General features: G+C 50.9%; 1 protein-coding gene across 1 annotated transcript in view; it reads left to right on the plus strand.

Annotated features, from left to right (window-relative positions):
- Positions 1-17,304, plus strand: part of Crtac1 (cartilage acidic protein 1) — a 143,058-nt gene that overhangs the window by 104,241 nt on the left and 21,513 nt on the right. The window contains exons 5-6 of the mRNA XM_041660677.1: positions 3,521-3,677; positions 13,114-13,248. Coding sequence (XP_041516611.1) covers positions 3,521-3,677; positions 13,114-13,248 — 292 coding nt within the window. The remainder of the gene's footprint in view (positions 1-3,520; positions 3,678-13,113; positions 13,249-17,304) is intronic.

A 17,304-nucleotide genomic window follows, 5' to 3' on the forward strand; every position in this document is an offset into this window, starting at 1 on the left:
AACTGGGAATTGAACTCTGCCTGCCTGGAAACAGCACACACCTCTTCATCCCTCCGCTACCCTGGCTCTGGGTACCGTGATAATAGATAGACAGTAAGCGAGGCTTGGCCCCACAGCCCGCACCTAGGGGTGTTTGCCCTGGCGGGTCAGTTGTTCTGAAAGTGTGGTCCCCAGACTATTGTTGGCATACCTACTGTCAGGAAGGAAGGTTCAGAGATGACTTGGCAGGTAAGAGTGCTTGCTGCCCAAGCTTTAGGACCTGAGTTCAAATCCCCAGAAGCCATATTAAAAACCCAGGCATGGTTCTGCAAGCACTTGTAATCCTGGCGCTGTGGGGTTAGAGGCAGGAGGATCTACGGGACTTACCGGCCACCAACCTAGCTCCTGTCTCAGGAGATTATGGTAGGCAGTGATAGAACAGGACACACGACTTCCTCCTCTGGACTCTGCATGCGCTGGCCTCCAGACCACCTCAATCAGAAACGCCCGGGGGTAAGGTTCAAAGACACAGTTCAGTTCAGGGGGACCTATGAAAGGTTGTGATGTGTGCTGAGGTGAGTATGACCCCAGCCCAGCCACACACCCCTTACTCATGCCAGTTCCAAACCTGGAGCACCATCCTGCCCTTTAGCCCCAGCTGCCTCACCGCACACACTCACCTTCCTGGATGGAGCTCGATGCTGACCTCTTACAAGAAGCGTCCCCTGGTCAATAACGGTTATGCCTCATGTTTACATAGCATTTTTATCTTCTCAAAGACGTCGTCTCATTTCATCTTCTCAATCACGCTGCCAGGAAGCAGGGGGAGTCTGCTCCCCATTTAGCACACACAAGAGGCAGCCTACAGCCCTTGATGGATGTGCCCAAGACTGAAGAGTCATCCAGGGCCTGAGGCTAGACCAGACTTGGCTAATGCCTCTGACTGGTGTGTTTTAGAGTCGGGAGTCACTAGGCAGCAGCAGCAACATAGCCTGGGAATCTGTTTCCCTTGCCCTTTTCCTAGTACTTCTGGGCTTTGAACCGAGGGCCTTATTCATGCTGGGCACCCACTGGACCACTGAGCAATAGCCTCTGCATCACCTGGAAGTCTGTTAGATACGCACATCCTCCAGGTTCTTTCCATATGTCTTGAGTCAGAATCTCCGGGAATGGGGCCCGGAGTCTGTGGCAACAAGCTTTCCAGGTGATTCTGATGTTAGCGCTGGATCCAGCATCCATAAATACTGCCTGTGTAGACCCAACAACCAGAAACACCTCCTCTCCTGTGCCCTGCATTAGACCCAGCATCCAGGAACACCTCCTGTGCCCTGGTGTAGATCCAGCATCCAGAAACACCTCCTGTGCCCTGACGTAGACCCAGCATCCAGAGACACCTCCTGTGCCCTGGTGTAGACCCAACAACCAGAAACACCTCCTCTCCTGTGCCCTGCACTAGATCCAACAACCAGAAACACCTCCTCTCCTGTGCCCTGTACTAGACCCTGCATCCAGAGACAGCTCCCATGCCTGGTGTCATCTCCCCTCTTAGAATTACTGTGGTCAGGCTCGCGTGTGAATTTCCACAATCGTCTACACCTATAACACGCCTGTCTATGCTTATCTGTCTTATCACCCAGGTAAATTGAAGTAAGGATCTAGGTATAACTGAATTTTATAAATCTTCTAATTTGCGGCAGAGTGCATTCAAGCCCATGTGGGCTTAATTGCCCATTTGTCGATGAGCGTGCTAGCAGCTGGTGGGGTCAGGAATGGTTCACCATGGTGCACTTTTCCGTTTGGCCCTTTTCTTTCTCGCTTCGTCCAGACCCTGCACAAACGCATATGGAGCTCCTGGGATGGATGAGAGTGAGAACCTTTCAAAGGTTCCGCTATTGAGACGCCAGTGGATTGTAAAGCACCCCACACTTCGCTTTTGCCTAAGTGTCCTGTGGGGGTCTTACTGAACTACAGGTTCTTGTTAAACAGGTCTGGGGTGGGCCGTGAGATTCCACAGTTCTGAAACTGGCTCCCAAACGGCATTGGGGTGCTGACCCAGGGACCACTCTGAGTAATGGGACCTATAAAGCACTGATTGACAGATAACAGATTGAGACTCGGATAACCCAAAGAGAAGGGGCGCCAAAGGTGAAGTCTCCAACTTCATCTCCTACTCCTTCCTGCTTTGTGTTTTACCTCTGGCAAACCGGACCAGCAGTCAAGCTTTCTGTGCATGCACCATTTTCCTGTCTCTGCCCACAAAGGTCTTTCCCTCCGCCTCACTGGCTGGGACCCCTCTTAGAAAAATCTTTTCTAAAGTTCCCATAGTGACACTCCCGCCTCCAGACTGCGAGCCTCTCTTCTGAGCAGCCAGGAAACCCTATGCCTGCATCTGCCATGCACCTGTGTGCTTTTGACACCTCTGTGTCCCCTGGAGACTCTAAGCTCCTTCCATGTCCCCACCCACCAAGTCACCCTTGCTTGAGTGTCTCTGGGTCAGCTTCCCCACCACCAAAGAAAATGGTCCAAAAATAGGTGTGAAGTGAGTGATCAGGATGGTCCTGGTCACGCTGCCTCGGGATGGGAGAATAAACAAGCAGAGGTCAATAGGATGACAGCATCCGCTTGCCACCTGAGGCTCCGCTGCTTCTCTTTTCTCTCTGGCTGGCCGCCCACACTAGACTCTAAGCCACCTAAGGACAGGGACAGGGAGCTCAGAATTTATCAAAGAACACTTCATAAACAGTGAGGGCTTGAGGAATAACTTCCGGAGGGAGGTGATGAAAATAAAAAGATAATATGGAGGCTGGGGACAGATTTGGAAACTGTGTATCTCCTGGGAAGGAGGAGACATCCACCAGAGAAATAACGCCATTCTAATAACGGGCAGAAAGGAATCTTTTATCAGCAGGGTTTAGACTACTGAAGAGAATGGCCGCTGAAGGAGACGCCAGTGCCCGGGGCTTCTCTGAGATACAAAGACAAAGAAAGGGGGTAGGATTATAAAGGCCGAACCAGTGAACTATCTCTTCCTAGAAATACGGGGAGACAGGAAAGGAAGGAGGATGGAAGACCTCATGGATCTGCGCCTTTCCTGCAAGGAGGAGAAGGAGCAGGCTCAGGAATTTGCTTGTCATCTCGGCTGGAGTGGGCTTGAATGGGAGCGAGAGACGGAGAATAATGGGAACTGGTAGATCAATCAATCAGCAAATATTTATTGAGCAGCTACCCTGGCTGGCAGCTGGAGCGAGCTCAGCTGGAGGGAGGCACATTAGAAAATTGTCTATAAAAAGGTGGTTGTGGGGGAGAGGGAGAGATATGTTCTTCTGGAACAGGATAGAACAAGCAAGGCTGCTTTGTTGTCTGGCTCGGGAAGTGAGCACCAATTCACAACACAGCCTTTGTCATGAGCACCTCTTGGGGTTGTAGCCCACACAGACTTCAACCCACTGACAAAGCTATGGTCCCTAGGGCAGGAAAAACTGGCAGGGAAGCCAGGGCTAAGATGGGGCTTCTCACCCTCCTTCCTCCCATTCCTCCTCAGGGCTCCGGACGATACTCTATCTATATCGCTAACTATGCCTATGGTGATGTGGGGCCCGATGCGCTCATTGAAATGGACCCTGAGGCCAGTGACCTGTCCCGGGGAATCCTGGCACTCAGGAATGTGGCGGCTGAGGCAGGGGTCAGCAAGTACACAGGTATGCAGACTTTATTGATGTTTTGGAGTGGAGGGGCTGGGACTGGGGTCTTAGGCCCTGCAGAGCTGTGTCTAGTTTATCAGCAACCAGGACAGAGAAGGTTTATAATCACTGAGCAGAGGTGAAGCCATCATTCCCTCCCACCACAAATGCTGCTCCTCCAAGGGGAGGTGAGATGCCTGACAAGTGTGAGCTTGGGGGGCTGGGGAGCACCGTACAACAGGCAGAGGGGCTTGCCAACACCTGAAAAGAAAAGAACACCATGCCATCCTGTCCCCGCAACCTCTTGCCCCCTCCCCTGCTCTAACCCCAGCGATGAGTGAGCAGATTGCGTTGGAGAAAACTGACAGATCACAAGAACCGAGATTTAAAGCTTTCTTTATTGCCCAACAGCAGATGAAATTATTTACTTACACATAAGCGGCCAGGAATTGAGCGCTAAGTCCCTAAGCTTCGGCTGGGTCCCGTCTCGGATAACTGAGTTCAAAGAATTGTGTTCTTGTTCCAAACCCTCTCCAGCACTTTTTATGGAAGGTGCGCTCCCCCCTCCGGTTTCTGGATGGGGGTTATTGTCAGAGCTTCTGACAGGAGCTCTTTCTAGGGAAGGCTGTTTTTCTAATTCCAGCAGGGATGCTGACTAAACTCTGATAATCTGCCAATAGGCTGTTGATGGCAGAGCCATCCAGTTCCTGTTTTCGGTGCCAAAAAATCAGGAAGCCAGGGCTGTGCATAACAACTCACCCTCCTTCATACCCGCCCTGCAGTTGGGTGTAGAAATTCTCCCGTTAGCTAGCCTTCCCCATACATCTGTTCCAAGTTATCCTCCAGACACCACCCAAGCTGCAGCCGGGCTGAGCTGGAAGCGTGGAGATGGAAAGTGGGCATGGGGCATCGTGTGGGCATCACCTTTCCTCCAGACACTTGGCTGGTAGCAGCTCTCAAAGCTCCACCCAGGAAAGGTTATCCTGACCTGCTAGGAGTTGATGGTGCCCTAACCCATCCAACTTGCCACCTCCGTCAAAGACGGAGATTAATACTGATCTATCTGACAAATTTCGTGGGGGCAGATGACTAGACAATAAAGTAGTCTGCGTGGCTCAAGCCCCATCAGAGTGCCTGAGAGCCCTGGGCGTGAACGCGCCTCAGAAAGGCTGAGTGTCAGTAATAAACCACGTTTCCCTGGGAAGGAGAATAAACATGAGGCGCTTCAGCCTAGATTGGTACAGTCAATTTTTCTGAGGAAGCTCCCAGTTCTGTGTACTGGGCTGGCTTGGCAATTAAGTGCCTTGATCTTGCAGGAGAGGGAGGGGTGTGGGCTGGGGGATGAAACACTTGAAAATGATGAGACGGAAGGGAGGCAAGGACCGGGAGAGTGCATTCCACACAGAATGGAAGAATTCAGGAGGCTGGAGCATGAAGGGGGCATTGTTCACGCTGGCTGGGCTGGCACAGAACCCAGGAGGGAGAAAGGGGGGCCAAGCAAAGACAGCTGAGGAACAGAGATGCAATGAGAGCCCCAGCCAACTGTGCCGGCCATGCTGGAAGGATAGGGCAACCCAAGGCACGGGCAGCAGCTTCGGGCAGCAGCTTCTGTGGAGGCATGGAGGAGGCCAGGGCAGCTGGCATGCCCAGAGGACACATAAGAGCAGTTCTACAGACTTCCAGAAAGCCATTTGGCTGGCAAGAACCAATTTGGCCCGCCAGGTTACAGTTCTGTCTGCCCGCCTTCCTCAGCCCCCCAACACTATCCTTCAACCCCCACTTGTCACTCGGTTAATGACACACGGACATCTGGCCGGAAAATAGCCCCTGAGTGCTCCCTGGAGCCTTAAGAATGAACCCCAAATGTAAGGGCTACTATGCTGAGCCCAGCCCAATGGCTAAGACTCTGGGCAGGTGGCCAGTGCTCCTCGCCAGAACAGTGGAAGGGGTCTGAGAAGCCAGGAGGAATCAGCAAGGCCTAAGCAGGCTGGAGAGAAGCAAGCGGGGGCCAGATGTGCTTCAGGGATCCAGGGCCTCTGCAGCCAAGCCACACAACCCCCGTTTTCTGGAGCAACCATGTGGCCTGGGAGGTCCTCCCATTTGCCAAGGGATCAAACTAGGTCCAAAGAGCAGAAAGGACTCACCCAAGGTCACTTAGGAGATTTATAGAAAAGCAGCACTTTTCCCTAGCTCCTGATGCTCAAACCAGCCACAAGCAGCTGGCCTTTTTAATGACCTCCAACTTGAGCATCCTGCTCCAAGCTGGTAAAGGGAAGGCCCCTCACCCACTGGGCACACATTGGCAGATAGGCCCTGAACTGTGTACCCAGGTTGTCAGGCTGAAGCAGCTGTCTGGCCCGGGGTACTCAGGACAGCAGGCTGTAGTGGCGGGGGCCAATGGCACACAAACCATACACAGGTTGTTATGCTGTGCAGGAGGGGGAGGGGAGCTCTCTCCAGACACCATCAATTCTGGCATCCACTGCCACTCTGCTGGGTCACAGTGCCATCTAGCGGCTGAAATGCCTGCTCTCAGGGGACCGAGGGCCCCTGGAGGGCATCTGAACCAGGGGCTGCCAGGACGGAGTAACAGCAATAGAGAGCCTGCTGTCCCTTTGTGCCTCTCTGAACACTCCAAGCCCCAACCTCTCCAACCCAGAGACCTCTGGGGTCCAGAAAGTGCTGGGAGCTGAGGTGTGTGGGAACCCTGAGAAGTGGCTTCCATCCTGCAGAGGGCTTGGCATAGGAGAGAGGGAGAAGTCACGAAGTCCCAGGGTATGTCTCCAGGCACCTTGACCCAGCCAGCTAGCAGAGAGGCTAAAGGGAGCAGCCTGCCATTTGCACCTCCCACCTGCGCCCTCCTGCCTGCCTAGGGAGCCACAGGAAGCCATGACCTCTCCCAACACAAATTCCACCTTCACTGTGTTTTGGAGAATGAAAAAACGCGGGGAATGCCTGCAAACATGTCACACAGACCCACACCTGCCCTGTGGCTCTGACAGTGGCACCTGGGTCCTCTGCCGGACATCTCCTGGGCGCCTCAAGCTAAACTCAGGAATGGAACTGAGAGAACCAGCCTACCTGACATGGAGGCCTGAAGGCTGTGTCCTCAGGTTTGGACGCCACATAGGCATCTTCACCCCCTCCCCGAATCGAGTCCAGCTTTCCGTCCCCCTTTCCACTGCACACAGGCTTGCCCAGACTCTTCCCTTTCTCCAGGACCTCTGTGTTCAGGCCTCACCCTTTGAGGGAGCATCTGCCTAGGCTGCAAGGTGGTGATTAAAGAAGCCTTAAAGGAAATTTGGAAAGAAAATGAAGGGGGATTTATGATGTTGGGTGGAGAGTTCTGCCGTTGGCTGGGAGCAGTGTGGAACAAAGCGGAGGGCAGATCTGATTTATAGGAAGTCATTATTGGAGGAGACGGAGAGGCCCAAAGCCCAGCTGAGCCCTTCTGGCAGATTCCCATCAGTAGCATGACTGGTGCCTCCGGGTGGGGGCTGAGGAGCCTCCCTGGGTCCCAGGTGGGTGGCAGCCCTTCCAGTAGTAGCTCAGCCAGATCTAGCAGCTAGGACCAGGCAAGGCTAGAGTGACAGCCAGGTCCAGGAGCTCCAGAGGGGTCCCTAGAGGAGTTCCCAAAGTTCAGGGTACAGGGAGACCATTCCTAAGGTGTCAGGTGCGTTTGGTGGAGGTTAGAGAGGTCTGCCCTTGTTTTGAGGTGAACAGATGTGTGATAAACTAAAATTTTAATTTTTACACACATTTTTCTCAGCTGTCTCAAGAGACAGCTGCACCCGGCTACACCCCCCAAGGTGCCAGTACCAATCCCCTTTCTGTTGAAAGGGAGCCTGAGAAGTATCAGAATCAAGCTGAGGAGATAGCATAAGGGTTTGAGTTGGGACCCTAACACTGGTCAACTGTGGTTGCTTCTATGTAAGCCTCAGTTTCCTCACCTGGAAAGTGGAGGGAATTGGGGACATTGAAGAGGTATTAGCTAAAATAAATAACATTTTCATTCCATTGGACAAGTGCATCCAAGAGTTCTACTGTACACTATGGTGACCATGGTTAATAACAATACATTGTATTCCTGCATGACACCAAGACAATAGATTCTAAAGGTTCACAGAATCAAAAACTAAATATGCAAGATGATGCATATGTTAATTAGCTCGTTTTAGTCACTGCATAGCATATACATTCTACAAAACATGTTGTATGTGATAAACATATGCAATTCATTATTTCTCAGTTGAGAAAGTGGTGCTGAGGAGACACACCTCCAGGTGTCATGAAACTTAACGCGAGATGTGTGTGCCCTTACCCAGCATACAGGTCAGAGCCACCGGCTCTTCCTTCCAGTCCTTTACCCACGCTGGCCTCATGCAGCTTCTGCTTGGCCCCTCGATGCTGGTCCTTCTTCCTATAGCCTCTGGTGACCAGTTTGGAACCACGGGCTGGAGAGACCTGAGCTGAGTGAGTGTCCTTGTCCGACAGTACCACTTCCCAAAGCCTCACAGTCCAGCCTTGTCTGGCATCAGCAGGCTCTCCCCACACCGACACAGCATCAGTGCCTCCATTTGAAACACACTTACAAAGGGGGACCCCATTACCATCCTACCTGTTGCCTTCTTCTCCAGCTCACACCCTTCATCCCTCTGCCTCACACGTTTTCCAGCATCTTAGACCAACTCTTATGATATCTTGGATGTTCTTGGCAGCCTATGGGCCTTGGTGTCCATAAGAACACTACGAGATTCCAGTAGGGGAATGTCACAGGTCCATACCCTTCCAGTGAGGAGCCCCTGAGCCTCCACTGCAGTGAGATATGGGACGAGAAACTGCTTCCAATATGTTTATCCTTTGGTCCAGTTTGGAGGATGCATTTGTTGAAAAGTAGACACTTAAGAGTCTTCTCATTGCCCCCACCCCTGCATTTTGCAATGCCAGTGACTGGTACCTAGAGGTCTCCTTCCAAAGTTCCAAAGGAAGAGAATGGCCCAGGAAATAACTCAAAGGCCATTCCTCAGAAACTGGATCCCAGTCTGCTGCTCCATTCCTGGGTCAGCAGTCCATAGTTGGAACAGTTCGGAATGTACTATCCATCCACAGCCTCTGCCCTTCCCTCTCCATCCAGCCCCTCAGAGCTGGGAGATGAACCCCTGTGCAGAATCACACTGGAGCCTGCACTGTCCAAGTGCCAGGGGTCAGAGGTCTGGAGGAGCAGGTATTGAGAATAGCCAAGGCTTCCCCATACGGATTGGGTCCGATGAGCAAACAGGGAAGCCTGAAATGTGGCAAGGGGAAGTGGAGACCTCAGAGGGCCATTAACCCTGGAACTCCCAGCCTCTCTGACAGACTTCGGAGTGGCACATGTCCTTGGGAAGGAAGGGGAGACGGAATCATTCAACGCCCCACAGCATAACAAAGGGGCCTTTGAAGCTTGAAGTGCTGGGCAAAAATAAAGTGATATTAGTCACTCAGCAGGTGGTAAATAGTCCCAGCTAATGACTATGTGGCACCTGACATTTTCCAAGATACCTTCCAAAATTCATCCCACTTAATATTTATGACGCCCCAGAGAAGGAGCTATTATTATTACCAGTTTATTTCATAGATGAGAAGACAGAAGCTGGGAAAGGTTAAGCGGTATGCCCAAGGTCACATAGCTCAACCTTGGATTTGGCGGAACACCAGTGCTGAGGGCTGGCATTTCACCACTACAGGCTCATCTGGGGGACCCTGTGTCTGGGGGAGGGGGTGCTGGCTTCACACAGCGAAGAAGTCATTGACAAGGGTGGAGTTGACTCCATCATGATGTTGCTCTGCAAGACTAAACAAGATGTCCCTAGCCACTGTCTGGGTAGCCCTGTATGATATGGTTTATGCTAAACCTTTGGAGAGGAAGGGAGGGTGGGTGTCACAAAGCAGGAAGAAAAGGAGAAACGGGTCCTGGGAGACTGGCTGCTGCCTTTGCCACTGACCCCCAGAGAGGAGCCATGGACCACAGAGGAGGCATGGAAGGGCAGTCTGAAGGGGAGGTTTCCGTTGGTTTTGAGAGTTTCCCTTGTGGCATCAGCGAGGGGTGCAGCGCCTGGCTGCTCTGCCTTAGATCCCAGTTTGGACCCTATCCTAAAGCTTATAGAGATGAGCCCCAAAAGCCTGGATCCCTAAACTGTGGGCTCACCTACTCCCCAACTGTGTGACCAACTTGCCAAGAAGGAGTTGTGGGTAATATCTCTGTTATGGTCCGGTTGCTATGGCAATAAATTGCTGCTAATTAGTAGTGTGGTTACCATGGCAATTTTCTAGTAATTACAGGTTACAAATGGTGCAAGGCTTCAACCCAACCCAATTAGTTAATTAGAAAGATTTAGAAATTTGTCCAAAAGGGAAATAACCTGCTTTGTAGAAAATGAAGGGAATGTGTCACAGCTTGGGAGCCAGAGGCAGAAAGGAAACTGGAGGACGCCACAGAGAGAGAAGGACTGAGCTGCATGGTGGCAAGTCCTGAGTCCCACCTGGAATTTCCTGGAAGCCCTTCCCTGGGCTGGAGTTTCCGGCTCCTCTTTTTAGCTGGCAGAGGCGGTGACTAGGTTATGTCTCAGCATCCACCCTACTGGCTATGGAAAGTGACCAGGAAGTCACCACCCTCCTTTATGGTCTTCATTCTGTGTGATACCTCCTGGAAGGAGGAACACCAGGGGTGATGGGGATTTCGTTGCTCATTTTCACAAGACTGGACTCTTCCTTTGAGATGTAATCTGATTACCTGGGAAGAAAAATTCCAGGACACAAAAGCCCAACAAGCGTTAGCAGATAATGAAAGAGATAAAGGCACTATGGAGCCCTGCCCAGCTCTGTCCTGGAACAAAGCCCCGTACTTTGTCAGGGAGCATCTCCCAGGATGAAGGACCACAGGAGCCTGAGACCCCTCTTCTCAGATGAGTTCAGTCACTTCACAAACCCCTGGATCCATCCAGAGGTGGGTGGCCAAGGGCCTGGCCATTGTCACATGGCTCTGCCAAAGTTGGCATTTACTTAAAAATTCCAGCTCCAGATTTTCTCTTGTCATGATAGCCAGTTCCTTGCAACAATATGTCTTGTCCTTTAGTCATACAAACCACGCAGTGGTCTTGTCAGCATGCAGGACTCCGTGGGGCCTGAGATTTTGCACTTCTGAGAAGCCCAACTGCCGGTCTACGGGCCTGGTTGCACACCAAGACTATAAGCGTCACAAAGCCTCCTTCTCTCTTGCCTCATGTTTTTAAAATAAACTTCCAGAAACTTCTTATTTATCATACACACCATGATGTTCTGAAATATAAATGCCCTGTGCAATAGCTGGACTGAGACACATTACTTTCTACTTGTGGCGAGGTCACTTAAAACCCACCATCTTGACCAGCAAGAGCAGCATGTGGTACTAACGGTACACATCATGTCGTACAATAGCCTCTCTCTCGACTTAGCCCCCTGCTCAACCCTTCCCTTTTGTCATTGTCAGCCCTTCACCATCTTCCCCCTTCACCCAGACCTCTGCAACTTCACTCTGCGCCCCTGCTTCTGTAGCTTGACTCTCTAGACTCCACAGCTTAGGGAAACGCTGCTTCTGTGTCTCAGCTCCGTTTGGCATGTTGTCCTCCAGGTTCATCTATATGGCCACAAATGAGAGGATCTTCTTCTTTCGTAAGGCTGGTAACACTTCTTTATTAGGTCTTCTGACGGATGCTTAGGGTGGTTTCACATCGACACCAGTGAATAGTCCTGGAGTGGACACAGGAGTGCAGAAATAATGGGCCCTACTGACTTTATTTTCCATGGAGGGTGTACGCCCAGCCACAAAATTGCTGCGTCATATGGTAGCAGTATTTCTTTTTTATTTTTCTGAGGGTATACCATACTGCTTTGGAGTTGTACTAATTTATATTTGCCCCAAGAGAGTATAGGGATTCGTTTTCCCTCCCTCCTGTTGGACACTTTTGACCCATCATTATTTCTCACTTGTATGATTTTTATAAAGACTGAAAAGGGCAACTCAGAAAATCCCCATTTAACATAAGAAAAAACTGACATTTAGTGGATAACAAGTTGTCTATAGTCAGCCTCTTGTAAGAATCTGCAACCACTCCTTGTAGGGCTATAGTTTTCCAGAATCCAGGGGCCGTGGCTGGTAAGGCTTTCCAGGTGCAAGGGTTTTCCCGGGAGCAGGTGAGGATCAGCAAACAAAGGCTCTAGTTGAAGCCCTCTGGTTTGGGTTACTTTGTTTCAGGATGCATTAAGGTTGGACTTCTTCATATGGGGAGCTCAAAATTGATATAGTCCTCAAAGCCTAATGTAGAGCTGGCTTGATCTGTGTCTTTTTTTAAAAAAAAAAAATGTAAGCCAGGTGGTGGCACACACCTTCAATCCAAGCACTTGGGAGGTAGAGGCAGGAGGATCTCTGTGAATTCAAGGCCAGCCTGGTCTACAGAGCAAGTTCCAGGACAGCCAGGGCTACACAGAGAAACCCTGTCTTAAAAAGCAAACAAAAGAGAAACAACAACAACATATATATATATAATATATATATATATATATATTCCATTGGAGAGTCTCCTCTCAAATTACAAAAGCGAGACTTGCCTCTAGCCAAACAAATGGGGACACAGTCAAAGAAAAGGCCAACTACCATCGCTCTCCTTTCCCTGGTCGGTCCTGATGCAGCTAGTTAGTGTGTGACCTTCTCCACTTTTCTCCAAATTCTAACTAGCTTAGACACACATATATTCTGAAATACCAAGAATTTCCCACCTTTTTTTAATAAATGTAAGATCACACAATACCGTTACTTGCCAAGATACTTTTTTTTTAAACCATCATAGGCACTCCTCCAAGTCAGTGCATATGGATCTACACAGTCCTTTCAGTAGCTGCGGAATGATCCACCATATGGATGCACCATAATCTGTTAGGCCAGTTCACTACCAGGGAGCAAAACTGCTCAGTGTATCAGCCAAATAAGCATCTTTGGGCCTACAGCTGAGACAAACAGCCAGGCAGGGCTGACTTCCTCAGATTCTTAACCCAAGAACACATGCATAGGTTTGGACGGGATTATTTGGGACTGAGGCACTGCTGAGGGTCCCGTGACAGGAGAGTGCTCGCAGGGGCAGAGCTGGGTTTAGATGTGTTGTGATTCGACTGGTGTGTGTGGTGACCACACCCTGCGTTCCTGGGACACGGGAGGAAGCGTTTGGCACAAAGTGACCCCGCCCAGCTCCTCTCCGGCCTCGGTGCCAACAGAGTTAGGGAGATTGGGAGCCGAGTTCTGTCCAGCTCAGGGAAGCATCCCAAAGTTCAGATCGCTCAGCTTTTCCTTAAAGCAGTTTACCTGGGTCCTCAGCCTTCCAGTCCTTCCGGTGGCGGGGCAGGGCTGGGCGCTTGGCACTCACTGTGGGCGTACCTCCTCTCCTAGCGGGCCGGGGTGTCAGCGTGGGCCCCATTCTCAGCAACAGCGCCTCGGATATCTTCTGTGACAATGAGAACGGACCCAACTTCCTCTTCCACAATCAAGGCAATGGCACCTTTGTGGATGCTGCAGCTGGCGCTGGTAAGTGCGGACCTCTCCTGGGCCCCAGACGTCCCTGGGCCTAGGGGACTGTGGGTTTTTCTGCCACCCTCAAGCCACAAGGGTGTTTGCTGATGAAGCAGGGAGGCTCCTGCCCCTGGCAGGCCCTGCCTGTGCCCAGATGGCACTGGCCTATGAACCTCTGAGTCTGCTTTTGTTTCCTAGCACAATTCTTGAAGCTTTCCCTCCACGACTTGGCCTCTCCCCATTTATCTTCCTTTTTTTTTTTTTAACATTTTACGTAACTGTGTGTACATGTGTGGATGTGTGTGCTAAGGCACTCAATTAGAGGTCTAATGACAAGTTACAAAAGCCATTCTTCTACCACGTGGTTCTTGGGGCTTGAAATCGGGTCAAGAGTCTTGACTGTACGCACCTTTGCCCACTCCCTCTTTTATCATAAACATTCAGTTTAATCCAACAACAATTTTCTTTTTTTAAACTTCATCCTGACTGCAGTTTCCCCTCCCTCCATTCTTCTCATCTCCCCCACATCCCTCCCCTCTCCCCCAGATCTACCACCCCTCTGTTCCCCGTCAGAAAAGAGCAGGCCTCCCAGGGATATTACTCAAACACAGCATAACAAGTTACAATCAGACTAGGCACAAACCTCCTATCAGGGCTGTGCGAGGCAACCCAGATGACAAGGGGTCCCAGTGGCAGGAAAAGAGTCAGAGACACCCCTCCTCCACTGTAAGGAGTCCCACAAAACACCAAGCTAGCATTCATAACATACTTGCAGAGGACCTAGGGTAGATCCATACTGCTCAGTGATTGCCGCTTCAGTCTCCGTGATCCCTATTTGAGCCCTGCTTAGTGGGTTGTATGGACTGTGTTCTCCTGATGTCCTTACCCCTCTGGCTCCTACACTTTTCCACCTGCCTCCTCTTCCGCAGGATTCACCAAGCTCCAAGGGAAGGGACCCAATGGAGAGCTCCAATTTGGGATCTCTCTGAACCTAATGTTTGACTATGGGTCTCTGCGTCTGCTCCCATCAGCTACTAGAGGAAGCCTCTCTGATGACATCTGGTATAGCGCCAGTCTATGAGTATAACAGAATATCACTAGGAATCATTTTATTCATTTTTTCTACTCTAGATCTCTGGGCTGTCCAGCCTCTGATTTGTGGTCATCTAGGCAGCATTGGGAATGGGCTTGCTTTCATGGCATGGGCCACAAAGTAGACCAGCCATTGTTAAAATTAGTTTTGTTGTTTTGATTTTTTTTCATTTTGTTTTGTTTGGTGGGGATGGTTGGTTGTTTTGTTTATTATTGGTTCAGTTTGGGTTTTTTTTTTCAACACAGTGTTTCTCTGTGTAGCCCTAGCTGTCCTGGAACTTGGTCTATAGTCCAAGCTGGTCTCTAACTCAGAGATCCACTTGTCTCTGCCTCTCAAGTGCTGAGATTAAAGATGTACACCACCAACCACCATGTCAAGAAGCTTTGCTAAGTGTCTGACTACTGCTGAGAGCTAGGAATGCCTGCCTGAATAAGGCCGAGACCGCCCCACAGTTAGAAAGAAAACAAACATCTACATGACCAGCTCTAATAAGGAGCAGGATCAAATGCAAATCGGCCCATCATCACAGCTTCCAACCCTGCTCCCCTTCCTGCCTGTGGTTGTCACCCATCAACCTCAGGACCTTTGCTTGTACCATTCCTTTTGTGGACTGCCCTCCCTGTTCTCTGAGGAACTCCCACGTGCCCTTCAACATCCTGCCCAGTCACCTTTGAGAAGCATTTTCCTGCCTTCCTCCTCTGCTTCCACTCCCCCTGGCAGGTGCCTGCCTCTCAGGTTCCTGCTTTGCCCTTGTGATTGTTCTTGTGTGATCTACAGGGACAGGGACTTGTACTGTCCTCTCTTGGCACCCAGGTGATGACAGAATGAATAGTTTATGAAAAGGTTGTGGATGTGGGGTGCCCTTCAGCCCCTCCCTCAGCCCTCATTCCCTCCCATATTGAGAAAGAATGACAGTTTCGATGCATCTCTTCCTTGGAGCACAAGAAAGATGACTGCGGATCTGAACCCGTAGATCTTATGTCCCACCAGCTCTGCAGACAGCAGCATCTAAGCCCAAGCACGAGCCCATCCCTTCTCTCTGATACAAGAGTGTCTCCCCGTCCATCTTCCTGCTCAGGAGTCTCCCCATGGGTGCCTCCTGACCTCCCATCCCAGCTGAATCACCACCTACCCCAGCTGGTTGCCTGTCATCCTGCACCCAAGCCCAGCGTCTCTCCTTCCCTGGCATAGTAGGGTGTGGTCCTCTGCCCTCTGCACCCATCCCCTGCTTGAGTTGTACTTGGCAGCAGCCGATCTCGCCGCTGAGAAATCACGGAATGAAGGGAAGGAGGTAGCACAGAAAACTGAAAGCGTTTGATGAGGTGTTAAGGAGATGGAAGCAGAGGTGAGCGAACAAGTTGGAGTGGGAGAAGGTATCAGGCAGGAGGAGATGCGAGGTGCGAGGCCCGTAATTGAAAGTCAAAGTGATTGCAGGGGTTTAACAAGACATGTCAAGGGGGCATTCATCACCCAAACAGATGCTGCTGTGAAATGCAGCCTGGCACTGCTTAGTCCCGTGAAAAGGAACCAGCTCCTTGTCAAGGTGCCTCACAGATAGGAGAGAAACGGGCCAGCTCAGAAGGCCACCGACCCGACACTTAGGAGAGGGAGTTTGCAGAGAATGCAATGGACCGTCAGCCCTAGGGTTTGGGGACTGTCCCCTTTCCCTTCAACCCCACCCTCTCCATCTGAGTGGCTGCTTCCTCTCCCATCACTGCTCAGCCCCGGGGCTCCCCCCCCCCCATAATAACACCTTGCTTCCAAGGCTCTCAGAGTCCCCACCCCTGCCTTCTCCTGACCCCCATTCTCAGGATCACCCTGTTTGCAGCAGTCTGGAGTCTGCCCACGGCCTCTGTTCTATTGTTCTACCACCCTGTACCCAGGGCAACCTGCAGTTCTTTGTCCTTTGGAAGTGTCACCTTTACTTAGGTTTGCACCTGGGCCAGGAGCAGGCAGATCTGCCTCTATGCCCAGGCTGTCCCTACTTCCTTCTCCTAGCATGGGCTCCTCGGTGGATGGCGAAAGTGAGCAGCCAGGCACCTCCCTTCCTGTGCTCCCAGGTCCTCTGTGGGTTCTCTGTCACGGTTGCTCTGTTTCCTCTGCTGTCACTTGCATCCCCACGTTGCCTGCTGTCAAATTATTTATGTCTCTTCATTCATTCAGCAAGTACTTACTGAGCGCTGCCACGCAACCACAGGCACTGAGGTAGACCTGAGGCACACGGGACCCACCGGGGAGAGTGGGGCCCCCAAAGGCTAGCACCAGGAAGGGGAAGATTAGAAAGATGAGGAGGAGGGCGGGTGGGAGGGGCTTCTGTCGGAACTGCATTTTTGTCTTCTTTATTAATTCTTTTAGTTAATGTAGAAAGCAATGGTTTTACTGTGATGTCTTCATTCATGCTTTGTTCTTAGTCACCTCCACGCTGCCCGCCCCATCATCATCCTTGCTGTCCCCTCACCTCCAAATTGTCCCTTTCTGCCTTCATGTCACAGATATTCTATTGCCTTTTCCTATCCTCTTCTCTCTGCACCTTTAGGCCTCCTCCTTCATAAGCCTCTTTCAACTTTCACATCAGGTTCTGTGTATATGTATGTGGGTCTGTGTGTGTGTGTGTGTGTGTGTGTGTGTGTGTAAACCTGGAGTTTACATATTCAAGAAAACATGAGCCAGGTGGTGATGGCACACACCTTTAATCCCAGCACTAGAGAGGCAGAGGCAGAGGCAGGTGAATCTCTGTGAGTTCGAGGCCAGCTTGATCTACAAAGTGAATTCCAGAACAGCCAGGGCTACACAGAAACCCTGCTCAAAAAAACAAACAAACAAAAAACCATGGAGTGTTTGTTTTCCTGAACCTGGCTTGTGTTGTGGGCATAGGCCATGGAAGCTCCCTAAGAGGTTAGGTTTCCAGGGGCCAGGGAGTCGTCTGAAGAAGACACACCAGAGCAAAGAACTGAAACATAGGAAGAACTTGGTTCACT

This window comes from Microtus oregoni, unplaced genomic scaffold (assembly GCF_018167655.1).
Source record: "Microtus oregoni isolate MIOR12 unplaced genomic scaffold, Mior012 000012F_ref0000307, whole genome shotgun sequence".
Lineage (NCBI taxonomy): Eukaryota > Metazoa > Chordata > Mammalia > Rodentia > Cricetidae > Microtus > Microtus oregoni.